The sequence below is a fragment of the Euwallacea fornicatus genome, chromosome 2 (assembly GCF_040115645.1).
Source record: "Euwallacea fornicatus isolate EFF26 chromosome 2, ASM4011564v1, whole genome shotgun sequence".
NCBI lineage: Eukaryota > Metazoa > Arthropoda > Insecta > Coleoptera > Curculionidae > Euwallacea > Euwallacea fornicatus.
The window spans coordinates 6,563,138-6,589,115 of NC_089542.1; the positions used below are offsets into that span (position 1 = coordinate 6,563,138).

At 34.2% G+C, this 25,978-nt stretch overlaps 7 protein-coding genes and 1 long non-coding RNA gene across 14 annotated transcripts in view; 4 read left to right on the forward strand and 4 right to left on the reverse strand.

Moving 5' to 3' along the window:
• The window catches only part of nudC (nuclear distribution C, dynein complex regulator), a 33,731-nt gene extending 33,585 nt beyond the window's left edge, over nt 1-146 (forward strand). Inside the window, exon 6 of the mRNA XM_066299416.1 lies at nt 4-146. Coding sequence (XP_066155513.1) covers nt 4-55 — 52 coding nt within the window. The 3' untranslated portion in view covers nt 56-146. The remainder of the gene's footprint in view (nt 1-3) is intronic.
• Nucleotides 141-1,911, reverse strand: LOC136348469 (protein odr-4 homolog). The gene is made up of 4 exons (XM_066299308.1): nt 1,711-1,911; nt 763-1,657; nt 391-573; nt 141-338 (listed from the first exon to the last, which is right to left on the reverse strand). The coding sequence occupies exons 1-4, from the start codon at nt 1,804-1,806 to the stop codon at nt 175-177; spliced, it is 1,338 nt and encodes a 445-aa protein (XP_066155405.1). The 5' UTR covers nt 1,807-1,911; the 3' UTR covers nt 141-174.
• A 243-nt stretch (nt 1,912-2,154) lies between these two features.
• LOC136348618 (uncharacterized) lies at nt 2,155-7,402 on the reverse strand. The gene is made up of 6 exons (XM_066299596.1): nt 7,018-7,402; nt 6,847-6,971; nt 6,639-6,793; nt 3,230-3,341; nt 3,053-3,178; nt 2,155-2,519 (listed from the first exon to the last, which is right to left on the reverse strand). Exons 1-6 carry the CDS (start codon nt 7,145-7,147, stop codon nt 2,379-2,381), a joined length of 789 nt encoding a protein of 262 aa, XP_066155693.1. The 5' UTR covers nt 7,148-7,402; the 3' UTR covers nt 2,155-2,378.
• Nucleotides 7,403-7,410: 8 nt separating this feature from the next.
• Nucleotides 7,411-12,334, forward strand: LOC136348461 (zinc finger CCCH domain-containing protein 10-like). Its single transcript, XM_066299294.1, has 3 exons — nt 7,411-7,598; nt 8,883-9,154; nt 9,615-12,334. Exons 1-3 carry the CDS (start codon nt 7,411-7,413, stop codon nt 10,550-10,552), a joined length of 1,398 nt encoding a protein of 465 aa, XP_066155391.1. The 3' UTR covers nt 10,553-12,334.
• LOC136348563 (alpha-aspartyl dipeptidase) lies at nt 12,192-14,239 on the reverse strand. 7 transcript variants are annotated; one of them, XM_066299502.1, is made up of 6 exons: nt 14,221-14,239; nt 13,326-13,460; nt 13,138-13,229; nt 12,903-13,080; nt 12,565-12,850; nt 12,192-12,510 (listed from the first exon to the last, which is right to left on the reverse strand). In XM_066299502.1, the coding sequence occupies exons 2-6, from the start codon at nt 13,339-13,341 to the stop codon at nt 12,447-12,449; spliced, it is 636 nt and encodes a 211-aa protein (XP_066155599.1). In that variant the 5' UTR covers nt 13,342-13,460; nt 14,221-14,239; the 3' UTR covers nt 12,192-12,446. The 7 variants fall into 7 exon arrangements, with proteins under 7 accessions (XP_066155599.1, XP_066155585.1, XP_066155576.1 ...); XM_066299488.1 differs by having other exon boundaries at nt 12,903-13,088; XM_066299479.1 differs by lacking the exon at nt 14,221-14,239 and adding an exon at nt 14,079-14,186 and having other exon boundaries at nt 12,903-13,088.
• Nucleotides 14,240-14,246: 7 nt separating this feature from the next.
• LOC136348624 (uncharacterized) lies at nt 14,247-15,490 on the forward strand. Its single transcript, XR_010733691.1, has 4 exons — nt 14,247-14,347; nt 14,408-14,981; nt 15,043-15,304; nt 15,406-15,490. It is a non-coding gene; the product is annotated as an uncharacterized lncRNA (long non-coding RNA).
• Nucleotides 15,491-15,839: 349 nt separating this feature from the next.
• Miga (mitoguardin) overlaps nt 15,840-25,978 on the reverse strand; it is a 50,021-nt gene continuing 39,882 nt past the window's right edge. The window contains exons 4-6 of the mRNA XM_066299221.1: nt 18,772-18,926; nt 17,559-17,687; nt 15,840-17,511 (exon numbers count right to left, since the gene is read on the reverse strand). Of these exons, the coding sequence (XP_066155318.1) occupies nt 16,681-17,511; nt 17,559-17,687; nt 18,772-18,926 (1,115 nt within the window). The 3' untranslated portion in view covers nt 15,840-16,680. The remainder of the gene's footprint in view (nt 17,512-17,558; nt 17,688-18,771; nt 18,927-25,978) is intronic.
• LOC136348043 (uncharacterized) lies at nt 20,152-21,290 on the forward strand. The gene is made up of 3 exons (XM_066298576.1): nt 20,152-20,525; nt 20,606-20,726; nt 21,224-21,290. Exons 1-3 carry the CDS (start codon nt 20,372-20,374, stop codon nt 21,288-21,290), a joined length of 342 nt encoding a protein of 113 aa, XP_066154673.1. The 5' UTR covers nt 20,152-20,371.

Genomic DNA, 25,978 nt, shown 5'->3' on the forward strand with positions numbered 1-25,978 from the left:
CAGGTTCATGGAGCAGCACCCAGAAATGGATTTTTCAAAGTGCAAGTTCAACTAATTAGTATTTTTTTCTAGTACCATCAATTGGTATTGATACATAATTATGAATTTTTCACTTTACTATGGCCATTAAAACACATTCGAACTTATGAGTATCCAATTTTATTGAAAAAAGACTCAAACCTCCATATAGTGCAAAAGCAAGGAAACAACTAAAATTAACAAAGCCCCAGATAATCCTATCAAATACATAACTCTATTGGAGTCTGCAGCAATTGTCGGTAAAAAGTCTTCACTTCTAGTCTGGGGCGCGCTGGTTTCCTTATAGTATTGAGAAATATCTAAATAATTCCCTCTGAATAACTTAAACTTTTACCTATGAAAGAGCCTTACCTGCTTGTCCCTCTAGATCCAAAAAATCTAAATGACCATAAGATTTCACATCCAGAATTTCCTCTAATGACATTTTAGAGTCTTCTGGGCCCTCCCCAGGAAATAAATAATCTGACACAGTTATGTTGCTCTCTGGTAGGGTAATTAAAACTCTTCTTGGGGGTTCATGAACACTATTAATGTCTGAAAGATGAACTAAGGTGAGCATTCCAACCTTCAATAATTTTTTAGAACAGTACCATAAAAAAAAATTAGTTCATTCCTGTAAATTTTTGTGAATGATATGACAAATAAACAGGAAAAATACATTTATTTTAATAACCAGAAATAAATTTCCCACCAAGATTATCATATTTCATTTGTAGATCTCACCTTCACTCAGCTCCTCTTCAGTCAAAGAATCCCAATGCATCTCCATTCTTGTACTCAAACTCCTCATTATATCCTCCTTAACTGCCCTCACAGCCTCTCTGAAAGTACTTTTAGAGCTGATCCAGAATTGACTTACAACTTCTCCTACTACCCTTATCTGTCCCCCTATACTTGTAGGCACTATTTGATCTCCTATTGGAACACATTTTTCAAAAATTGTCACTCCAGTTGGCTTGCTACTTTCACTATTATCAACTTTACTTGTGGAGATCCTTTTTCTCTTTTTGCCCAAGTTTTCAATTTTGTCATCAAATTCTTTAGCTTCATTATCAAATAATATAATTCCATCTTCAAGCTTACTATTGATGCCATCTAGCATTACTTTTATGTGTTTCCGCAAAGGTCCAGAAGTCTCATTTTGTCTCAGATGATAGATTTGATCAATTTGATATGTGCACAAAAAATTCACCAACTTCATACCTTCTTCAACTACCTTAATGTCCATTGGATACACTCTTAAAGTTACTACATCATAAATTTTTGCCGAATATTTATGGGTTTTTGAACAAAAGTGCAACACAATTTTGTCATTGCAGCCAGTTCCAAACAAATAAGGCTGAGCTGCTAAATTCTTTTCAAGAGCATTTAAGATGGACTTTATCTTGGGGCTTAAAGGATTCAAAATGTCCTCATCAGTCACGGCAAACACCCCTAAAACATACATGCCACCAGGCAGCATCCTAGTGGCATGCTTTGCATGATCTGCCATCCAACTCTCATTGACTTCTTGAATGCTCCTTATGGGTTTACTAGGCTTGCCTTCATTCTTGTCCTGTTCGCTTTGGAAAGGAGGCGTCTTTGCCAAATAGTCTATGTAGAATGTTTTCATGCTGATCTGTTAAATAATGAGATTTTGAGGTTTTATAGTAAGAGTGAGGGCTGTTTTACCTGGCCTAAAATGAGGCCCACGGCGCATTTGTAGTTATTGGCGATGTTTGACAAATAGGTAACGAAGAGTGTTTTTGCTTCAGATTGACGGGCCATTGTGGGTTACTAGTAAAAGGAATGTTAAATTATTTTTTTTTCAATATTAATAGAAAACCTGAACAGTACTTTCGTAAACTAATTGTGACAGTACACGTCAGACGCGTCGCACAGCTGATATTGACAAATTTAAGATGACGGGAACAGACCATAGTCAAAATATGATTTCATCTCACCTCTACTTATCGTATAAAAGTGAAATAAAATGTTACCTCCTTTTAATCGAATTCACATGTAATTTCTGATGCATAACAAAAGTTATTCGGTGTTTTAAATATCAATTATTATTTTTATTATTATATTATTATACAGTTTATTATACAAAAAAAGTTTTTTTATAAGCGTTTACCAATTGTTACAGTTGTTGTGGTAATTTAACAGCTAAATCATAAATACGAGAATAGTATCAATTATATGAAACCTAACATTTCTGGAAAATACAAATGGGAAATTCTTTTATCAAATGAATTAGGAATTGTTCTTTTAACAATTTTATTGTTAATTATTCCATTCCATCTGTTACAATGTGTTAAAGCCATTACTTATAAATTAGGTTCTCTGTGCCAGTTGTTCTACTGAATGTGAGACCGCATAAAATGTCCTGACAAAGGTCCCTCGTCAGAATATCCGGCAATTTCTTGGGGAATAACCGCGCTCTCTTCAACTCCAGTACACGGACGGCACATACATTCAAGGGGTGCTTTGGTAGTTACCTAAAAATCAATTTGTCAATATTATTTTTGAGGAAATATTGTTTGTTTTTGTATATATTAAAATGGACAAGGATTTCTCCTGTACCCTCCATAAATTGAATGACGTCATCATATCAGCCTATTTCTTTTAAAGAAATATGGCAAAATATTCAATACCTCAAAGGAATCAGTAAAAGTAATAATAATTTTTCTGAAATTGTAACAATGTGGTACAACTTTTATTTCTATGTTTTTATATTTATATATTTTTCAGTCTTCCAATGTGGCAACGATGCCTCAAAATTGACACTGACAGTAATTTTGACACATTAATAATGGTTGCTTGTGTAGTGGTTTCTTTAACAATTCCTCATAAATCTTTTTAAATAAATTTAATACAAAAACACGTGAAAGTTTGCAATTAAAATAATATTTTAGCAGCAATATTGTCACTACCTGATAGATCAAAAACTAGCTTATTGCATCACTTTTCAACGTCGCTTGGTAAGCAATTTAGCCCCCTTGATACAACCTTTGTTTTCTTCGATACAAACCTTAATAAACTTCCTATCTCCCGGTTTCGCTTTGGGGCAAAAGAGAGATACGGAAGCTTCGCGTTCTCCTGATTCCTGGCAACACATACAAGATCGCTCCATTTGCCAAATTTTACTCCCCGATACCTAAAATGCCAGCTTGCAATACTGACCTTTTGGCTATAGTTGCATTACTACCTGGATATAAGAAGCACATCTCCCAGTACAGGCAAAGCTCGGTATTGGCTTGGGGACACATCCTGGATATTGTAGTACATGGATTACTGGGGTTACTTGGCATTCGTCAGTCACACTTGCTGCTGCTATTCCCATTTTCTTATCCGCCCTCATGCACATGCTTGTCAGAATTATCACCACCACAATATGATGCCATAACACTGACAAGACTAAAATTGCCTTTGTATTACTTAATTCATCTTTGAAACAAAAAAAAAGGAATATTACCAAGCCTGCAAACCTTCACAATAACTACCATACTTTAGCACAATCGTCAAGATACTCTTAGGTTTAATAGAGGATTTTCCTTTTTATAAAATCCCAGCAATGTATTTTTGATGTTTCGTTGTCAACAGCATGTTCAGCTCTGTTTTTTGCAGAAAAGTGATTTTATGGCTATTTCATGTAGCACAAGTAAGCTACTATTGATTCCATGGGCCCCATGTGGCTAGCTATTGACCTCCCTTTGAGTTTCAGGCTTTCAAGTGCTGGGTAAAGGTTTTTATTATGTGTTGTTCTAAATTGGTGACACGCGAATTAAATGTGAAGGTTTATTGTAAGTGTTGGAGATTGCATGGAAGTTTATTTAAAGTTTGTTGTAGTTATTGAGATGAGAAAATATGTGATTTGTTATTGAATCAGAAATACATAAGAGAGCAATAGTATTTCTTCAAATGCCTTTCTCTACACATATAATTTCCTTAAAAAATTCTTGTATTTTCTCTCCTCAGGAAAGAAAGTATAGTCCATTGATTTTTCATTGTTGCTCTTCAGATTTACTTACACTAAAACCAGATAATGAAGAATTGGATAATATTAGTAAATTTTTCAATTTGAGAAATCATTTGTTTATTTTCAGTGGTTTTTTAAATATTGCTTTTAATTTGTTTTACCAGGGCATCGGAAGATTCCATTCTGGGTTACTTACCCTCATAATTTGTATAGGCCAAACCTAAATTTAGATTTAAAAAAATTGTCAATTGGAAATATCTATTTCTGCCAGGTGACAAGTCTTAAGTGTTCAAGATTTTAAGCTTAGCTTTGGATCAGGGAGAATTTTGAGGTTACATTTTGGACTATTCAAGAACTGTTGAATAAATCAGTATCAATCAGTTAATTAATCTGCTTTGTTATCAAATTTACATTTTAAACTTATTGGAAAAATTTCCTACTTAATACCAAACATATTCAATATTAAGAAAAAGTGGAAAATAGAAATATTAAAACAACTTTGAAACAGATTTCTATAATTAAAAGGTTAAAAAGAATACAAAATATTTACAGTATGTCAATGGGATTATGTTTACAACTTTGAGAGTAGATTCCTCTTAATAAGTAATGAAAAAATGTAATTAATAAAATGCTTGCCAATATTTAATTTCAATAACACTAGGTCAAAGTTAATTTTTTTTTAAATAATTATGATTATGCAACAATATATACAGGGTGTTCCACTAAAGAGTTTACAGCAAATATCACATTGCAGGTATAAAAAAATATATTTTAATAAAAACATGAAAGATTGTGTTAGAACTAGAAATAGAAGTGATAATATAATATACAGGATGGCATATAAACCTAGTACCAAACAAACTTGCAATTTTTTTTATCATACACTCTGTATATTTTTGTATATTTGAGTTCCTAGTCAAAATATAGGCACAGTTGATATAGCATATGCTGTATTTAAAATTAAGAGATTGTGAAGTGCATTTTAATTCAGAATTTAATCAATCCATTTTCACACTTACAAAAAATAAGACCCAGTTAGAAAATAAATATTTATTATGATATTAAAAAAGCAGTATTTAAATATATGCACACTGTCCTTGAAATTCTAAACATGCATTAAATCATCCAAGCAGTTTCCTTGTACAAGATTTTGGTATCATATTAAGCGTGACTGTATGCTGAGCCTCTCCAATGTGATCTTTCATGTCTTTTAAATTGATTCGGCGGGTTTCTTAAATAATTAGGGTCAGATAACCATACAGAGAGAAATCCAGTGGGGTTGATTCGAGCTTTCCTCACGTATAAAGTACTTATGCTATCTGATAAGTGATGAAAAGGACTTCTTTAAAAGCATTAAATTTTTTAATCATTAATAATTTTACAATCTCTTGATGTTAAATATAGCATATGCTATATCAAATATGCCAGATTTTCATTAGGAACTCTAATATGCAGAAATATACAGATAATACCATTTAAAAATTGTCCTGCATTCAAGTCCCAACCTGTGTTTTTCATTATCATTTCAATTTGTAGCTAAAATAAAACCCTATATGTTTCTATTAAAATCATTTTTAAAATTTCTACAGGGTAGTGAGATATTTGCTGCAAACTATTGTACGACACTCTTTCTATAATAATTATATATGTAATACTTGATGTATACATTTTTTTATCATTAAATCATACATAAAGACGAATTCACAAGTTCGCTATTTTAAAATTCTAAATAATTACTATTTTGGGAACTATGTGCCAAATCATTAGTATTGTGAGTATGTGTGTGGCGCTAAACTGACGAAATCTCAATACACGCATGTGCTTATTTCCCAATTATTCTGTGAAGACTAACGAATATTTGGCTAGAGAGATCTATTTACACATTTGCATTTCCCAAAAAATGAATACTCACTATTCAAAACTGGCTATTCAGATCTGGCTTAACGTAAAACAGTAATCTCTCAAGTAATCTAAAACAGGAAGTTGGATTTTCAATTCAATCACCTTTTAGATCCAGGTTTATTGTTGTTAAATTGCGTTCTTGCTCAATAATATCTGATTTAGCTCCGATTCATCTTTACACATATAAATAAATACTACATTCATATGGCACTACATTCAATTATATTAAACATTTCTCCGTCATTTTAGACCTACTTAAAAATGCCACTCATTCATAATGCCTTTTAAGAAACAACCAATAGGCTTAAAAAAATGCACTAAGGCAGACTCAAATGAATCTCTTACTACTGCAGAATTAAAAATCAAGGACCATTCTCTGAGGAAACAAAGTGCCAAGTTAGATAAGGAAATTGCAGCTTTAAGAGCTCAAGGTAATATTTAGCATTACACCTCAATAATAGCCGTGATAATTGTTTTTGTCAGGTGTTACTGAGGATTTAAAACCAGAAATGGAAGCCTTACATGAATATAATGACATTAAGGACATCACGCAGGTGATATTGGGATATCTGGCTGATTTGGAGCATTGTTCTGTGACTGAGTTGCATAAGAGGTATGGTCTGCCATTGGAGGGGGATCATTAAATTGAGGAATTAGTCACGTGAGTACTTGGAACATAATATATTAGTTCTCATTATTAGAGGCATAAAATTGTAATTTCTATCGGCTGAAGTCTCCACATTTGTAACATTTACACTCTGAAGGCTCACGTAGCTTGACATCTAATGAGTTCTCTCCTTCGGTAGTAAGACGAACTCCGTCAGGGTCATAGCAGTGGCTCAATGTTATTACTCGTTCTCTTAAGTAACTTTCACGGCAGCAGTAGCACTCCTGTATTGACAAAATCAATTAATTTTTTTAAATATTCCATTTGTAGTTAGCACCTTCAAAAATCCTGTTGGAGTTATTACCGACGGCTGCACTTGGCTTTTGCAGGAGCCTTCACACTTGTTGACGCTCACTTCGCCGTTGCAGGTGCGTTGCAGCCTCCCCAGCTCATCAAACTCCTCTAAAATCCACTTTATACAATTTATTTACTCACTCAAAGAACTCACCTTTAGTTATGTGTATTTCCGAGGGCAAAGTCTCACACGTCTCCTCAGGAAGATCACTGACACAATAACTGTATTGAACCGCCAGGAATATTGTAACAACAACTGAAAATTGCTTGACTTGGAAAGGCATCTTTCGTGAATAAAGTTCCAAAAGGGCGTCAAAATCTTAAAAAATCATGCCTGCTGCAATCGCGGGGCACGTCCATCTAATAACGTTGGTTTCGTGTGCTCTCGCCCTTTTATATTGAGCCATTTAGATTTACGGGCTCCTGCTGCCTTGACTACATACCCCGCTGTCCGATACACATTTAGGATTTTATGCTAAAGACCTCAGTGGCAATCTGAATATTATATATTTTTCGTAATGTTTATGGCTTTAAACAGGCAAGAAGCATGTCGGACACGTCGGAGGAAATCTGTGAGAGACAATGTACCGATAAGGAGGGCGACAACGTTTGCAGGGATTTCGTTAGAGGAATTTGCGACAGGAAGTCTTGTAAATACAAACACGATAACGACATTCGGCCTCTCAATTTCTGTCATGACTACCAGAATAATATTTGTCCTAGGTTGAATTGCAAGTAAGAATAAATTTGTTTTTAGAAGAATTTTTCCCCATTTTGCGGCATAATGCTGGATTGGTTTAATTTTATGCAGAACTACACCGGCTGTATTTAGTTATTATTTCTTATATATTTTCATATCGCTTTCATCAGATAAAAAACGGATATTGTTACTCTATGAGCACTTATGCACCTGCAGAGAGTAATTTTACAGCGACTGTCCAAAAATGGTTAAGTGTTTTATCCATTTATTTCATATGTTGAGTGACACTACACAACTGAATGTCATTTTTGCTTAATTTCTTCAATTATGTGAACTATTTTGTGGCGACTTACACTCATTGACTATCGACCGGTAATCATGATTTGTAACCAATGGACTTACCGTGAAACATATTTGTTTGTTAATTTCCATTTGTCATTGTATTATTTCATATTAATTGTACCTACTTCTGTGTAAACGCTAAAAATTCTAAATTTGATCACCATGTCAACATTGCAATAAACGTTTATTTGACATTTAAAACACTTTAGTGCTGAGTAATCTGTGAATACTAACGATTACTTGAATAATAATTGACGTAAGTAGTTTTCTGATAAATTTCAGTAAATATGACATTAGCTCAGTGATGTTAAATTTCGGAAATATTCGAATGTTGCGAATGTATATGATACGGACAAACTAAGGTTATTTTATTAGTTAAATCCAAAAAAGGGGGTTCTTTATGCCAACCATCCAGAATTACTTACACTTGCCAGTCGCGTGGCCGAATCTTAATCACTGCATTTTTCTTAAGTACTTCGGTACCAAATCTATCGTCCATGGACGGTGAAGTGGTTCTCTGTAGTATTACTTTTTTACTTCCAAAATGGAGAATCACTACATGGCAATATTTACGGTCTACATCTTTATATCGTCTGCAAATCCAATATACTTAATTAGAGTTTCAAAAATTCAGTTGTCCTCATGACTTATCATAAAGATCCAGTTATCAAGATAGGAAAGAAAAAATGAGCCTCTCGAAAATATTGTAATAGAAAAAGAAAGTAAGAAATAAGGTGGTTCATCAATATTATTTTCCTTATTAGTTGTTTTGCAAATATTTTTAAATGTATCTTTACTTATCTTATGTACCATACAGAATACAACAGCTGTGTATAATAGAGTAATAGAAATTATTATAAACCCAACAACATACCTAATATGGGTAAATAGTAAATTCCCTTCAAATATTATACCTATTTCTAGGTATTGCTTGTCAGTCTCCTTAATTTCTGTCCAAACTTTAAATATTTTCGCAGATTTATTCACTGCACTCCTGAGGAAGTGGAAGCATATAAACGCACGGGTGAAATGTCCAATCAGATATTAGCGGAAGCTACCCGGAAAAGTCAACTTCCCGGAACTCCGCCAGTTTGTAACCAGTTCAAAAAGGGACTATGCCGGAGAACGCACTGTAAATTTCGGCATGTAACGCGTGAGCAGGAAGAACAGGAGATCCTGGAACTTATCCAAAATAATATACAAAGGAAACATCATTCTGGCATCATTCATGAATCTCATTCTGTTAATGGTGAGTCATAGGTACATCTATTAAGTAGACTGCAATACCTTGAAGATCAGCATTATTCCGAAAATCCAAAAAATTAGACACCCTTATTTGTAATTTTTTAAAATTGGTTTGTCTGATTGATATGTGTTCTTGAAGCACTTTTTATGGCTCTACAGACAATTTTTATAATATTATATAAATATTTTGATTTATGAGTTCCATGATAAATGTGTTCCAAACATACCCAGTTCGATATATTTTAAATTGATGTCAATAATTATTAAAAATATGTAAGATCTGGTTTAACATAAATTTTGAAAAGGTTGTGAAACATTGCATTTTCTGTGGCCAAACATAAGTCCAGATAAAAACTCGTAGAAATACTGGATGCTGTGGATTATAAAATGAGAAAAATCAAATATCTTTACAATAGCTCTTTCTTGGTGTGGAATTTTGCAATATTTCGGTTTTTCTATTATAGAATCTGAGAGAATCTTCCCTACAGCCATCCTACGACGAAACGGTCCCAGTTATGACGACTACCAAGAAAGCGGCATTCCGTTGGCAAAACGTCGCCTCGTCGTCGCTGAAGAGATGCTCAATCGCGAAATTCAATTAGAGGCTGACCGGAACCGAAACCTCTTCAAAGGCTATTTCACTGGCAGTCCGCCCCTTGGAGTACTCGGTCGCGTGGATGCCCGCACTCTCATGCTTGAGGAGGAGAACAACCTGCTTCACAAAGAGGTGGCGCAGCTAAAGAAACAAGTGCAAGATTTGACGGCAACTAATGAGTTTTTGTTGGATCAAAATGCCACATTGCGGGTTACAAACATTCAACAAAACGTGCCTGCTGTCACATTAACCAACAGTGCGCAGCCGCCCCAAGTTATCCGAACAGTAACAGCCAGCGTTGCCACTGTTCCTGTAAGTCTGGCGACCGTCACCACTGGAACTCCTGTGTCTGGCAATCCTGTATCCATTGCGGGGTGTCCTACTGTCAGCATAGCATCCCCTGCGCAGATTTTGGCTCCCAGTCAGCAAATATTAGTGACTACAAATCCCGGACAGTTGGCCTTGACCAATGCCTCGCAACAGCAGCAATTGTTGGCAAATACTGCTCAACAATTAACAGTCGCCAATGTTGCCAACGTTTCTCCGCACTCACAGCAACAGCAACAGTTGGCTTTGGCGGCGAATACCACGCAACAATTGACGGTGGCAAATGTGCCTCCACAGCAATTGACATTAGCCAATACAAATTCGCAGCTGTTGCAGTCAAACTTGGCGGCAACCAATCAGATTACAGCCGCCATTAATACGTCACAGGCAATTGCAATGTCGAATAATGGTGCGTCGACGCAGCCGATGGTGTCGTACCCAATCATGGCGCAGAATTTGAGCCATCCTCTGGCGCATTAACAGAGAATGGTGGTTTTGGTGCGTGTGCGCGAAGCGTGAGTCAATTATTTATGGCAAAGACAATATTCATGAGAAAAAAATTTGTGTTTTGTGAGGAAAGAAAGTTGATATTATTGAACCGTAAAATAAACAACTATACGTGGCTTTCAACCAATATTTAAGCGATAAGTGAGTTCTGAACCTTTCGCAGTGCTACTGTGACGACTCAACCACACATTTTTTTGTTTAAGTTCAAGGTATTTATTTAAGATGCGAACAGAGCTTATATATTATTTGGAATTGTGGAATATCGATTCATTTATGTGTGATTGAATGTGAGTATTCACTTGATATTAAATTTCCTGAAATGTATAAAGGGTGTTACAAATTCGATGCCTTAATATTGCTATATCTCTAACCACAAGAAATGGAAAGTGGTTAAATGGAGAAAAAAATTGCAAATTTTGATGCGCAACGATATGCTAAGATCGAGCTAAGTCCGATGATATCCGAACACAAAATCAATTTTTTTAAAATCTTTTACAGGTAAGCCGGCCATCACCTAAGTAGGTTGCCAAAATTCTTTTACGAGGTATATGCAGTATTTTTCCCACGACCATGGAACATATACAAAAAATAAGATAAGAAAGGTTTGACTGGCAGGGATTTAACCTCGAGATGGAAATCATATATATTTTTAAGACACGTAGGAAGACATGTTTTGCCTAATTAACTAATACAAAAGTACATTACTATTTAGTCCGTGACGCTGTGTCTAGTTAGCTTTCCTTTGAGAGCATTACCATTTGCTTTCGCGATTACTTCTACAATATTGTTCGTTTGTCATGTATACTTTCGTAGAGGGTAGTGAGAAAAATATTTTATTGCCTCTATGCAGTGATCATTTTATGAACTTCACCGTTGAGATCTCTGTTAAGAAACTGCAATTTTAAATCTTTATCAGTTCTGTAATCATCGTTGGGAAATATTCGCTTCTCACATCTGTATTTACACACATTCGATCCGAAGCCACACCTAGAGAAAAATCGCTTTTATTTCAATACTTATTGAGTATTCCTAGTTCAAGGTATCGATGTTTAGTGCAACATGAAGAGATATTGTCGATACAAGTAAAATATGCTGCTTGAGAAGTTAAACACGCAATTTTTTTTCTGTCATATCTTCACGTTTCTCTATCTTGTACATATTCCCATATGTATAAAAATCGACTTGGAGTGTCCCTTAAGATCGCCAGATTTGTCGTTCATTGATTAATATGAGAACTTCTTAGAGCGTAAATTTTTTAAATTAAATTAAAAACAAAAAGGTATTTTGTTTTAAATGCTTATTTGACGAAACTCAATTACAGAGGAGGTTCTAAAAGAAAACAAGACTTTAGATTTAAAAGTCTTACCAGTTTTCAAAGTTCTGTATTTATTTATTGTATAATGAAAATAAATTTGAGAAAGTCACGTGGTTGCGTCATTCTTCGCGATCCCTTCGCAAAACAGTGAACAAGGGGGCGTCTCCTTTTTTACACTAAAGACCTTCACGATTTTTTAGAAAAATCAAAGTGGTGGACGTTAAGAAAATTAATTAACAAGGACATTAAAGTACAAAGTGATTAGTTTTAGTAATGGAAAATCTACTAAAACCTTAATTAGTTTTAAAGTAATTACTATTTATTTTCAACCTTCCTATTTCTGCAAGTCCTTATTTGAATGAATAATATAAATATTATAATTCTTATATTAATTAAAAGTGATTTATAGTGAGAGTAAATGTGTATTTGTTATTATCTCATTCTTGAAGTTTTATTTTAGCCAATTTGAGTAAATAGATCAATCAAAAACGGATTCTAACAATATAAAACGCGTTTTATTATGTCAGCACATTGTCATCAATTCTACACCAATCAGTCTTCTTTGAGTAATTGACTCAAGTCAGAATTGAGTTGAATTTCCAAAGGCTCTTTACCTCTGAAATAAATTAAATCATTATGCTTTCCAACTAAATCACCATTATTTACTTACTTAACAAAGAGCCGAGCACCAGATATTCCTTTCAAAAAAGCGTTACTTCCTTCAACATACAATGTACCCCCCTCTCTGAGCCCTAAAACAGTGCTTGAATCATCCTCTTCAAGATATTCCTCTATTCTTTGCTGACGTGTTTCCCCTTTATGTTTTGAATTAAGATCTGCATCTAAGTAGTGAGGGTTAATGTTGAACGGAATTAGTTTTAGAGCCTCAAAACTTGAAGGATATACTATAGGCATGTCATTGGTGGTGTTGATGCTTCTGGTAGCTACATTGGTACCTTATTAAATTAATAATATTAATTGATATTTAATTTGCTCTTAAATACCTACCTGCACTTGCAGATATGTAGGGAATTCCATGCTTTAAAACTCTATTTCTAATTGGCTGGATTAAATTATTGTCATATAGTGCTTTCAGTAGTCGGAATGTGTTACCACCTCCAACAAAAATTGCTTCAGACCTTTGAATTGCTTCAACTGGTTCTTCCAAATTATGGATACTTTCAACCTTAAAGCCTGTTTCATGTTAAAATTTTATAAATATATAAATATAAAGAAGCATTACCCCATTTTTGGAAGGGTTGTTGCACCATTTGCAAGTATTTGTCATGGTTAGTGAGAGCATAAGGGATGAAGAGTACTGTGGATACATTATTTCTGAGGATGGTAATTTGTTATAGAATGAGTGTTATCGGTTGTCACAATTACATTGTTGGCTTTGCATATTAAAATTGTAGTAGTAGTGATACTTACTTCGCAAGTAAATCATTTATATCCTGAGCTGCATATTCTAAGAAATCAAATCCATGGACTCGAGATGAGGATAAGAGCAGAAGCTGCCTTTTAGCCATTGTTCAGTTGTTGGGCAGCAGCAAGAAATTTGAAAATCTGCTTAAATGAATTTACCTATTATCAAAGCCATTTATTTTCTCAGGTACTTAATGGGAATTTAGTGATAAGATAAGGACATTTATACCCCAAAGTTAATGATTACTACACTTCCCTGATAAAAATTCTGTAACTATTTTGATATTTTCAAGGTTATAGTACACATTTTGATCCCACTGATTTAACCCTTTTAGTTATTATCCCATTTTTGCAAACCCTTAAGACCTCTTATGACTCAAATAAAAATATTAACTATCATGTTGTTATTCAATGATGAGTAGGCTCCACGGCAGGAGCTGTAAATGAAAAAAAGTCGAAGAGATGGAGTTCTCTGGGGGAATTAGTAATTCTTGGGAATATTGTGAATGAGTTAACTGAAGAGAAATAATAAATGCAACGAAGGAAATCTAGCAAGTCAGTGGCTGATTAGTAAAAACTACTTCCCATTTCTGATTTTTATATGTGTTAGTACGAGATTGAATAGATACTCTGAATCTGTGTTCCGATTGAATATATATGGAATTCTTGTAGGTTTATGAAGTTCTATGGGCATTATAAAGGAAATTTGTGGTGGTTTTTGGATTTTCATCATGTTTCAGTACGAGTCTACGCCCTTACATTTTCCTTGGGCTTAAAATTTACAATTTCCCTATCAAACTCATAAATTTCTAAAAATGTAAATAATTGAAATTAGCTGTTTAGGTTATGTTTCAGTATCGGTAAGCGCAGGACAATTATTAATAAAAACATTCGCTCTTACCTGTCTTTCCAGCACACACAAAGATGCAAATATAATAATACCTACTAATCACGTGATATGCTGTTGGCGCCATTTTCAATATTTTACCGGCTCTATCTCAGTGTGTAACAAACGAATTTATGCTGAGGTAAAGAAAAATCAAACTGAGCCTTCTGTTTTTGATGGATAAAAAGTTTCTGAAATTAAGGACCCATACTCTCAACGAGTAGCGCCCCCAAGCAGACAACCCCCGAAAACAATTTGGAAATTGGTCAACTGGACAGCACGTAGCCCGTACCCTTTGGATCTGGCACTCTGTTGCGGGCATATGCCCATTATTACTGTCGTAAATCATTCAGGACCTTGCACTATGGAAAAAATGCGATTGCGAGGTAGAATGGAAATCAGGCGAAGAGCAGGAAAAGTGTTTAGTGGGTATTTCCTACAACCCGTCGGGCGAAATCTACAGTCGGATATCGCATAACACCGATAATACCAATAATCTCCGATTAGCGCTTAACGCATTTACCTGATATGTTACACAAATAAAAAAAATAATTTGGGGAAGATCCCAATTTTTTTGAAGAAAAAAGGACGGAGCTTCCATGAGTAGGGGAGTTGTCTGATGTCTCACTCTCGGCAATCAGTTGGCTTAGGGTTAGCTCAAGCGGCAGTTCCGGACCCGAGGAAGCCTAGTGGATTTTGTGGGAATAGAAGAAAGGACATGCGTTGTGTGAGTAGCGTCGGAAACTGTAGGATACAAACTTTTAGTAAAGCTATAGGTACCATTACACCATGTCTTCCTCCTGTGGGCCCCTAATCTAAACCAAAAATATTTTTTAGGCAGTATACGCGTATATTTTTTCGATGGATCAACTAGATAGCCGATAAGATACAAAAATATATTCCTCAAAGTTTTATGATCCCATACAAAGACTTACCCACCTTCCTTAAACTGCAACGTTCCCTTAACTCTCAGCGTTTTTTACGACTAAAAGAAAATAGGCGACCATGCAATGATAACACAACGGTGTTTTCAAGCTTACACTATGAAATATGAGATGGAGCCACAAATCATAATTGGTGGCATACAGGGTGGTCTATGGTGAGAGGAACATATTTTAAGCGATGTCATGTAACTAACGGTTCAGTTTCGAACTGTTTCAGCCATATTCGAAAATTACAATAAATATTCTTTGTTTGCAGATGCTTTATTGATTGCCCAAAAATTAACAATAAATGTATTAAGTGTAAATCACATAAATGGAGGTAATTGATACGTTTAATGCAAAGACGGTTCAAGATGTCTCTTTTCCTTTCGAATACATAATCTGCTTAGTCGAGAAATCTAATTAAGAGCGGAATCAATTTTCCGCGAATTTTCGGGTGTTCGCACATTTCTTATATTCGCTGTACCTGTTCTTCCCTGGAGTTGGTGGGTTGCGAATACACTTGAGATCTCAGAAAATCCCAAATATAAAAATCCAGAGGTGTGAGGTCTGGGCATTACGGGGGCCAGAAGGAAAGGAGGAAAGTGGCGAGTTTCCATTAAAATTTGCTAAATGCTCACAAATGTTCAAAGAATAGAAATTTGTCGTTATGGAAATTGCCGTTGAGTCGACCTAACCGCTTCAAGTACATTATAATTAGTAAAACTATACATAAAAACCATATTCGTATATTCTTCTGTAGTAATTTTGTTGTAAATAAAAATATGCTTATGTTACCATTATAATTGTTTTAATTTGATTAATTAAAGATAATGCAAGTTGCTTTTTTTCCGTACATATGAAACAATATCCTTAAAAATGGAGAAAAACATAAAACTGAATATCTCTAAAATAGTTAAAAATTGGCCCATTATATATATGACATTTTTAATTGGAAATTAACTATATAATTATCCCTTGAAATATTTTCCCTTTATCATAGAACACTCAGTATACTGCTCTCCGATTCGATAGGAACACACGAGCGTGAGACTAAAAATTTAAATTAGTTTATGCCTATCATAATTACAAACATAAGCCGGTTTTATTTGTTAATATGGCTTAAACTGTTACCGAACATACACGGACATTAGCAAATTAAAACAAATCATCATAGAAACTGATGTTGCTGTTAATTAATTTCACAGGCACACAACAAAAAACAGATATGATATATGACGTCAACGCGTAAATCCTCCTTCTCAAAATTACAGTCAAAATTTCTAAATAATAATTATTAATCAGGCAAACAAGTCCATTTAATTATCATAATTATTCATATATACTAGAGATAAAACTTACAACCTTTCAACAAATACATTAGTTGTCTCTCTTGAGCTTGTGCAACAGTGTTGCAATTGCATCTACATATTTCGGAATGTATTCTATTGAAACATAGAAAATTCATTAAAAAAAACCTAAAAATTGGCACTTAAACATAATATAATTAGTCTTGACTAGATTCAGTACTCCGTTTTTAAATAACATTATTTCAGGCTTGGACACTCAGTCTTTGACAAATATTCTCCACCCTCACTCTGAGATGTTTTTGAACATCCCCCGATAAATCGCTCACAGTTACAAAGCGACACTTTTGGAAACTGAAAATGTCACTCAAAAACCCCATAAACTGGTCTTTGAAATACACGCAAGTCTCTCGTAAAGACTCGTCAGAGCCTAAAAACCCCCAAGCTAGTAATGGGGACATTTGCTCCGAAATTGAATAAAAATGAGCCATAAATCCATTAGGGAACTTTAGTCTTCTGCGTTTCGCCTTTAGCACAGACCAAACTGCTGTGGTCAAAGCAGTCTCCTTGAACCCTTTGGAGAGCCACCTATTGTGAATCACCGCCATTACTGAAGAAGGGGGCGACTCCAAATCCTCGAAGGCATCCATTAGAATGTAATCTAAAACCACATCGTAAAAGGTCAAAGCTTTTACTCCTCTAGTGCTCAGTTCTTCCTCCATATCCCGCCACTGATCTGAATCTTGGATAAACTGCAAAATCTCCTCGTAGGCGATGAGGAAGTCTTTGGGGTCCTTATCAGCGTACAACATAAGATCCGCGAGAATTTGCCTCCCGGCGTCGACGAACCATAAGTAATTTGAAGGGTCACGGAGCAAGTTCTGAAACGCTAATCTTAAGCAGTGTAATTTGGCTAAATATTCCCCATCTGAGCCGCATTTGACCACTTCGGTTCTGAGAGTGCGACAAGGAATACCGCCATTCTCAAGCTGCCTCAAAGCGGCCTGATACAAAGGGTGAGAATCCAAGTCTGGGAAGTAGTCCGAGAATTCTTCGAATTCCTTTAAGTCTGCGACCTAAATAGGGATAAATTTATTGAAATAATTGATATTGCGGGGCTTACTTGATCCTGAGCGGAAGCAAAGCTTTCCCCTCCAGACAAATCTGTGTCAATTCCATTATTCTCTTCTCGGCCGCTTTCAGGTCTAAAAAGAACTGACCTTTCATCCAAGAAAAGCATTTCTGAGTTTTCCTAAAATTGATATTTAGAAATTCTCTACTATAATGAGATATGCACTTTGCATGAAAAGTTCGGCAACCCTGAAATATCTCGAAAAATGTACAATTTATTAAAAATATCTTATATAAAAATTTTACGAGTTTAAAAATTTTACCGTTTTACACTGATCACACATATACAAGGTGTTTCACATAGTAGTAATGAATTAAAGTTGTTTTTTGTTATGAAATGGCAAACTTTTATTTAGATATTTTCTGGTAAATTGTAGTTTTCTAAACACATTTCATGTAACATGTCTTATAACGAATTCTAGCAGCGCAACAGTTATCGTAGAACGAAAGAAAAAATGTTTTTATGTAAATTAACTTATTTTTATTGAAGAAAGTGCTCAAAATGTATCCCTTGAACGATTTGACAATGAACTGAATTGTAACAGAATTTTTCATTGACATATTCCAGATTTCCAATAGTAATGAGACGGCATTCATCAATCATTCTTCTTCTTAACTCATTTAGATCTGCCGATTCCATGGTACACACCTTATTTTAAGTAACCCCATAGAAAATAGTCAAGAGTCGTCAAGTCTGTTGATCTAGGCTGCGGTTCAACGTCATCTTCTCGTGCTATCTAAGCTACGTAATATGGAAGCTGATTACTAGATAGATTAGGCAAAGAAAGCTGTTCATATCACCCTTATTAATGCCACTTAGCATGACCTTTTAGATAATCAGATTTGTCACATATGCACATTTTGAGCACTTAATCCATGAAAAATAAGTTCATTTGGTTTTCTTCATTCTTACAGTCGCTACTGAACCGCTAGACTTAGACATAAGACATGTTGCATGAAATGTGTTCATAATGCAAGGATGTCTCAGGAAATATTATAAAATGTATGCCATTATATAAGAAAAAACATAACTTCAATTGTTTGTTATGTTATGACGCATCTTGTATATTTCTAAATACCGCAAGATTGTAGAATTTTTAAATTCCTTCAATTTCAATTTTTATATCAGGTATTTTTTAATAAATAGTTTTTTTTTATATTTCAGAGTTGCCGAACTTTTCGTATAGTATATGTACTATGCTTACTTGTAGCTCTATGGCAGAGTCCAATAAAAGTTGCAAATCTTTGCAAAAGCCCGCTTCTTCAGGGCTTAACATCGCTAGTGGACCGCTGTCTTTGGACCTGTAGACAGCCAATGCGTCTTCCCAATAGCTGATACAGGTCTCCAATGCCTCCATACCTAAAAAGACATTAAAAAAGTATTAAAAATACCGGTAGGTAGATGTCAATCATCAGTCATACATATTTAAGTACTGCCAAATATAGCAAGTATTTGGGTTTCCCTTATGATCGAATCCAGCAAGCTTTCCTTTTTTGGAATAATATGTGTGTGAAAGAATATGTTATATTGGGGCCGGAGACTGATGGTTGCAATTGACTATTAAATTTATTATTACTAGACAGATAAAGTATGAAATTGCGCGTAAATAGTCACAAAATAAATCAGGTAATTGAAGAAATGGAGGAAAAAAATTAGATTTGGTTTTGAAATATGAGTCAACGACAATATGTGATAAGTGAATAAAAGATTTAGATAGAGTAAAATGACTCATTACGGGCGCGTAAGTGTGCCTGTTTCATTAGGGCCTTTTCTCTAACTAGATTTGAATGAAAAACGTAGAAATTAGAAAACGGAAATTTGTAAGAAAATCTTACAATTTTGAAATTTTCTAAAAGAAAATTTTACATTTTTTAAAATTTTACAAAAAAAATAATTTTTTTGGAAATTTTGAAATCTTCTCAAAAGTTAAAAAATTTCCATTTTGTAATTTTTTAAATAAATTTTTTGCATATCTTAAATGTGACTTGCATTTGAAAACAAAATTTAATTTTTTACGTTCATTAAAGTATTGAAAGAAAATTTTGTAAGAAGTAACTTTTTCGCTCTACCACACTCATTACATTGCTTCTGAGAATTTGCGCTATTAGGACGTGAACTCAAATTCTAATTGTGCTCAAGTTTACCATTATTCTGCACACTCGCCCAGCACAAAAGCAATGGGATCATTGCTGCAGCAACAAATGGGCATAAACAACGTTGTCACTCCCATGTGCAATAAATATCACCATTAACATGTTGATTCAATCGATTAATGCCGATTGGACGAGGCCGAAGAAAAATGCAAATAGGTTACACATTCATATTCACTACATACGTCATTTCTAGGACTGATACATAACTCAAGAAAGGTAATGAGTTCATTACAACGACGGCGCCTATAAATTACGGCGTGACGCCCTGTTTCCATTGCATATGGCTAATTTCTTTTGCTTCCAGACACTGACGTCATTGTGGTCGAAGGACACAATTGCAAGATCTCTTAGGTCAAAGCTTAGTCATAAAAAGATAGTCGTGGTCACGATGATGTGGTTGATAAAGGATTTTCAGTAGTGTTGCAGCAATATTTGAAGATAAATTTACTCACCGTTAAACCATTGCTACCATCTATAAGCTTATGAACGAATTTAATTAGGCTCTTTTATACCTTATCTATTAGTTTTTTTAAATCCTATTTTAAGCTTAGTTTGATTCAAAATTAATTTAATCAGTATTTAGAGTAAACCTAATGTTTGAAGCTCTATTTTAAGGCGATTAGTTTGGATAGGTGCAGTAGGCAACCTACAATGTTTAAAATCGCGCGGGCGCATGTAACCAATCAATGGTGTATATTTTCAGGTGTTCAGTGTCTCTCCAACTTATGGGGGATGTGTATGAAATTCGCGCAGTGTATAATTATTTGGATTGATTGGAGAGCGACTCTCAAAGTGAAAAAAAAAGGTTTTCCTAGTGCAAATTAATTACCATTCTTGGATCTGTGTTTTTGTTTCGTTGTCTATTTACCGATTTTCTTTCATTAGTTGCAGTAAGCTTCGATTCAAATAAACATATAGGGTGTCCTAAAAGTAATGACACCCAGAGCAACGGCAGATTCCTCACATCAAGATACGAAGCTCCAGCGCAATTGTCGTATTTGGAAAGGTAATATTAACAAAGGTACAGGGTGTGAAAGTTTTGGATTTTTTTCGTATATCTCACACAACTACAGTTTTTGAGATAATTTATTTAAATTTTTACCCATTTGTTACTTTTGATGATCCACAAGTTTTGACGTATTTAGAGAATTTAAAAACGTACGAGGTGATATTTTTTTGGACAGTCAGGTCCCGTTTTACCATTCAGAACTTTTTTGTGGTGCGTCACTGACTGCTTAATCCCAAAAATGTGAATTCCACGTTCAATTTAGAAACTTTTTGTCTTTTGCAGTTTTATCGTATCGGTAACCATTTTCGAGTAATTGGGAAAGATTTTTGAAAGAACATTTTTTTAAATAAAATGTTCTTTCAAAAATCAGGGGTAATAAGATAAGTGCATCAATATTACCGCAAATTTTGCACGAAAGCGTGTAATAAAAATAAGTCAGGGCATTCGTACTTTACAAATACCTCAGAAATTTTTTTTAATAATTTTTTTTGCAGGGCTTTCGTAGAAAAAAAGTATATGCAATTTCTGTTCAAGACACTGAAGATTTTAGAGGTCGCATAAGGCGGGCCTGCGAAGACATCAGAGTTCATCACTTAGTGTCAGTAAGAAGGTTAATTAAAAACACGATGCCTATTATGTATTCAACAGAATGGGTCGCATTTTGAACATTAAATTTAAAAATAAAATGGTGCCAGATTATTTATAACGTATTAATGACATGACTTATTATTACACATTTTCATGCAAAAATTTTCGGTAATTTCGATGCACTTATCTTATTATCCTCGAAAATATTTTTAAAATAAAATATTCTTTCGGAGATTTTTCCAAATTTCTCAAAAACGATTACAGTTACAGTAAAATTGCAAAAGACAGAAGTTCTGGATGGTAAAAGACGACTTGACTACCGAAAAAATATCAGCCTGTACGTTTTTAAATCGTCTAGATACATCGAAACTTGTGGATTATCATAGGTAAGAAATGTTAAAAATTAGAATAAATTATCTCAAAAACTATAACAGCTATGTGGGATACATAAAAAACAAACATTTTGACACCCTGTATCTCAAAAATGATATATGTTTATATGACTTATCGCATTTAAAATAAGGTACTATATCGAATGCCCGAGTCCTGCTAATATCAAGTAACTCACTCTGTATATGTATGTATTACCAAATAGTGCCGAGAGCTGGCGAAGTCTACAGAAGTAGGCATTTGTTGTGTTTGCATGGGCGCTATTTTTAAACTAAATATCGATTTATCAATAACAGAGTAGTACGTTATCAAAATCGCTATCAAATTGGTTAAAATTGAAGTTTTTCTGTGTTATAATTATTCTGCGTTGTATAAATATTTCGAAAATAGTTTTCAGGCTAGTAACAGGTGTACTTTTTTTACTTAAATATTAAACACAATAATATCTTTTTTTGATAGCAACACTTATAATGCGCAGAAAAAAATTCGACTTTTTTTAACTAGCGAAGACAATTTCAAGAGGCGCCCCCTATTGGTTACAAAAAATCGACAGCACTAAACTTCTTTGCTAAATGCGAAAACCTCCGGATACCTAATATCAGTACGATACGTCAAAAGATTCTGAACATTTGAAATAGAATCAAAAATAAGATTTTTATTTTAACACCCTGTATCTTTGTTAATATTAATTTTCGGAATACAACAATTGCATCGGATCTTAATATTTTGATGGCAGGAATCTGCCGTTGCTCTGTTCCATTACTTTTGGAACACCCTATATAGCTAAACTGAATTAACCCTTCGGCACCCTTAATTTACTCGAAGACCGTAAAGTTGTTTAACGTTAACATCAGTCTGAAATCGAATTTGAACTAACGTGAAATGATAAATCAAAGTCACTTAAAAATTCAGATTTTTTTGTGGTATTCCTCTTGATCTCAAGTGTTGATTCGATTTTGCAAATCCCATTGGTACGCTGCTAGTTATCGATGTTACAACTATACTTACTTTTGTGGAACTTTCAGTTTATTCAATAGTTAAGGCATTATTTAATAGTTGTATAGAGATACCAATGCTTTTTCACTTCGAAAATCTAAAGTATTCATTGGCGTACCAGGACGTAAATAGTTTTTTTTTAAGTTTAAAATTTCGTCTTTTTATGCGTTGACTTTAGTATTATATAGTATAATCCACGTTTTTTATCCTTTAAACTGCGACGAAAACTGTCAGGAGAATTAATATTCATAGTTTTTATTCAAAACCCACATTTTAGGTCGTGTCAAGACATATAAAATTTTCAAATCCAAATTAAGTAAACTTTGACAAATCAACCCCACCTTGGAGGCCTCTAACTTGTTGTCATCAAAGTTAAATTAATTTTGCATTGTTCAGAAACGTATTAGTGTTTTCTCTAAAATTAAGATGTTATACAGGATGATAGATATTATTTGAGGATATGTGGGAACAAAAAAATTGTTACAATCCTATAGCAAATCTAAGCGTAATCTTTTGCAAAATATCAATCTTTTTCAAAGAGATGTTCTTTTTTTAGTTAATAGTGATATTTTCAGTTACTTGCCAGAAAATTAGCAATTTTCTCGAAATTTCAAACATAAATTTAAAATGAGTTTTGTGAAACCCCATCAACCATATTTAGAGACGCCCCTGGGTGATTTTTGTCACCACAAAGCGTATTTATATTATAATTAAAATTAGGCCATTAAGTAGAGTCCTAAAAAATATAAACATTCCGGAATGAAACTCAAAAATCTTCAAATTGTGTAGTAAAGTTGTAACAACGGTTCTTATGGCACCAGTAATTGGACACAATTCTCTGAACCAAGATGCATAATCGTGTGCATATAAAGTGCCATCAAAGGCATTACATGTGGTGACTTTCGACCTTTTTAATAAAGCCATTTTACGACTCTCCTCAATGTGCGCTAATAAAACAGGCGTTTTATTCGCACAAGCAATATCGTAAATTGCTAATATCCACTCAGGTTCGCTGAAAGCTCCAATAAGTAGCTATTAGCTGAGTTCTATAAATAATACACTGCAACTGCGTAACTTTCTCCATAATGCCGTATACAAGATCATAACTAGTATCAATAAATAAAGAGCTTGTAGAAACATTCTCTTGTTGTACCGTATCAGGCATTCCGCTTGAACGCTCCTCAGATACAGTTTAGGCAAAAATTTATAGTTTTACTAGTTGGGGACTAGACAATGCCTCCTATTAAAGCGAAAAATGCGGCACTAATTTGTCTTAGTCGTCTGATTGATTTTTTGCCATCTCACATGGCTTAGGTGCTATAGAGTCGAGGATTTATGTGGGTTTTAATTAGAAGGCAGAATAGGCATAACGGTAAAAGCAGGTGCGACTTCTTCCTCTTCCCTTTCAAGTTGGATATAGACGATATTTTTATGCAAGGGAATTCTATTTGAATCGACCCATTAGGTACAAGGACAGTAAAGGGATAGGCTGTCTCAGTCTCCATGTAACGTTCATTCATAAGCTTGTCAAGGCACCACTTTGAAACCTTATAAACCGTTTCTTAGCAAAGATATATCTTTTATCACTTTTAGTTACTCCTAATCCTCACACCTCTTATGTTCTGTATCCTGAACGTATAAGGAACACTTGCGACCAGGTAAACGAACTCAATTAAATTCTAATTTGACTGACACCTGAATATACGCAACTAGCAATCTCCGCACATTCAGTGATTAACATTACCGGATGCTGAGTGGGTTTGTCTGGGAGATGTAACATGAAAAATAATCAACTTTGATTCTTTCTAATGTACATATCTCCGATGTATCAAATCCTTCATTAACCAGGTCCTAACCAAAGTTTTGCCACAAATTAAACCAACTCAATTCGATTCTAATTTAATTACTATTTACTACAACCAATCAACAATACCGACTCGTTCATTACACACACGGTTGTTAATACAAGATAATAAGTAGGGGATGTAACATGGGATAATTTTGATAAAGAGTTTTTCGAAATTCTTATAAGTGGTAAAATGTTGAAGGTAAGATTGTTAAGAAACAGTAGCTTAATAGAACTCAGTTTGAATGCACGAGATAACACAGTTACTAAAGGAAGGAAGAAAATTTTGGAAAATTGCAATTTCAAAAACAGGCCTGCTGCATCAAATGAATTTCACACCGACTAGTTCCTCATAAAACATTGTGATTTACTGGTAAAATTTACAATTTTAATTGCTATAGTGGGATCGCGTTGAAGACAACGAGACAAATTATTACCAATAGGCCGTAAAAAGAGGAAAAATTTCAAAAATTTTTAGTTAACTAAACAGACCTTCCGCATGATCGAACTTCGGGTTGAATATTTCTCATCTAACGTGAATAATTGGCAAAATTTCCAATTTAAATCAAGAAACAATGACGTAGGGGTAGCCTATGAGGCTCGAGGTCGCATTGTATTTAGAAGTAGACAAATTTGAAAAATTATAACGCACATAAAAAGCCTCTTGCAAAAATGAATTTCAGCCTGAATAATCCCTGACGCTTTGTAAATAATTGATAAAATTCAGAATTTGATTGATGAAGATACAATAGCGTAATGGAGTCGTTTTTTAGACTACGAAGTAAATGTTATGATATTAGGTTCTAAAGGAGGCAAAATTTAAAGAATTTTTAAGCTAATCAAACATCCCTTCCACACTAACGAGTTTTGAACTATATGATCCATAAAATGTGGAGAATGAATGGCAGAATCGGTAATATCATTCGTAAAGAAACAGTGGCACAGTGGGGTCTTCTTTGAGATCACAAGATAGCTTAGTTCCCAGATTTATCAAGGAAAAAAAAACTGGAATTACTCACGTAAATCCTCTACAGCAAAGCACTCAGATTGATTTTCAACTCTGTAAACGTATTTATATGAGTCGTCCTTAAAACCTAACATACAACAAAACCCTTGTAGCCCAATAGCATGTACTTTATTTTGAAGCGCCGCCATTTTATCCATTGACTATGTTTGTTACAGCCACCTTCCACAATTTCTGTTTCTTATAGCTATGATACACAAAAAAGTTTTTAAACGTTGTAGATGTACACTATCGGACAAAAGTACAGGAACTCTGGTGGTATAAGGAAGTTTTTAAGTATATTAGACCAATCAGTATCCATGTAAATCAAAATCCTTTGTGTTTGAAGAATGTGTGATTCGACGTGGTATTAAATTTAAAAAGCACTAAGCTGATTGCTAATAATTTTACTAATGTTAGACATTA

What these genes read in the sequence shown, in the direction of transcription:
- LOC136348461 (XM_066299294.1), top strand. Translation starts at nt 7,411, where the DNA reads ATGTCGGACACGTCGGAGGAAATCTGTGAGAGACAATGTACCGATAAG. An exon ending in TGTCCTAGGTTGAATTGCAA is followed by an intron (nt 7,599 to 8,882) that starts GTAAGAATAAAT and finishes ATATTTTCGCAG; the next exon opens with ATTTATTCACTGCACTCCTG. An exon ending in TGAATCTCATTCTGTTAATG is followed by an intron (nt 9,155 to 9,614) that starts GTGAGTCATAGG and finishes TTTCTATTATAG; the next exon opens with AATCTGAGAGAATCTTCCCT.
- LOC136348043 (XM_066298576.1), top strand. Translation starts at nt 20,372, where the DNA reads ATGTTTAAAATCGCGCGGGCGCATGTAACCAATCAATGGTGTATATTT. An exon ending in TCTCAAAGTGAAAAAAAAAG is followed by an intron (nt 20,526 to 20,605) that starts GTTTTCCTAGTG and finishes TTCTTTCATTAG; the next exon opens with TTGCAGTAAGCTTCGATTCA. An exon ending in CAATTGTCGTATTTGGAAAG is followed by an intron (nt 20,727 to 21,223) that starts GTAATATTAACA and finishes TTTTTTTTGCAG; the next exon opens with GGCTTTCGTAGAAAAAAAGT.
- LOC136348618 (XM_066299596.1), bottom strand. Translation starts at nt 7,147, where the DNA reads ATGCCTTTCCAAGTCAAGCAATTTTCAGTTGTTGTTACAATATTCCTG. An exon ending in TGTAAATGTTACAAATGTGG is followed by an intron (nt 3,342 to 6,638) that starts AGACTTCAGCCG and finishes AGCAGCAAGTGT; the next exon opens with GACTGACGAATGCCAAGTAA. An exon ending in GATGTGCTTCTTATATCCAG is followed by an intron (nt 3,179 to 3,229) that starts GTAGTAATGCAA and finishes CTGGCATTTTAG; the next exon opens with GTATCGGGGAGTAAAATTTG.
- LOC136348469 (XM_066299308.1), bottom strand. Translation starts at nt 1,806, where the DNA reads ATGGCCCGTCAATCTGAAGCAAAAACACTCTTCGTTACCTATTTGTCA. An exon ending in TGGGCCTCATTTTAGGCCAG is followed by an intron (nt 1,658 to 1,710) that starts GTAAAACAGCCC and finishes ATTATTTAACAG; the next exon opens with ATCAGCATGAAAACATTCTA. An exon ending in TGAAGAGGAGCTGAGTGAAG is followed by an intron (nt 574 to 762) that starts GTGAGATCTACA and finishes TTCATCTTTCAG; the next exon opens with ACATTAATAGTGTTCATGAA.
- LOC136348563 (XM_066299488.1), bottom strand. Translation starts at nt 13,423, where the DNA reads ATGGCTAAAAGGCAGCTTCTGCTCTTATCCTCATCTCGAGTCCATGGA. An exon ending in CTACATATCTGCAAGTGCAG is followed by an intron (nt 12,851 to 12,902) that starts GTAGGTATTTAA and finishes TAATTTAATAAG; the next exon opens with GTACCAATGTAGCTACCAGA. An exon ending in GGTGCTCGGCTCTTTGTTAA is followed by an intron (nt 12,511 to 12,564) that starts GTAAGTAAATAA and finishes AATTTATTTCAG; the next exon opens with AGGTAAAGAGCCTTTGGAAA.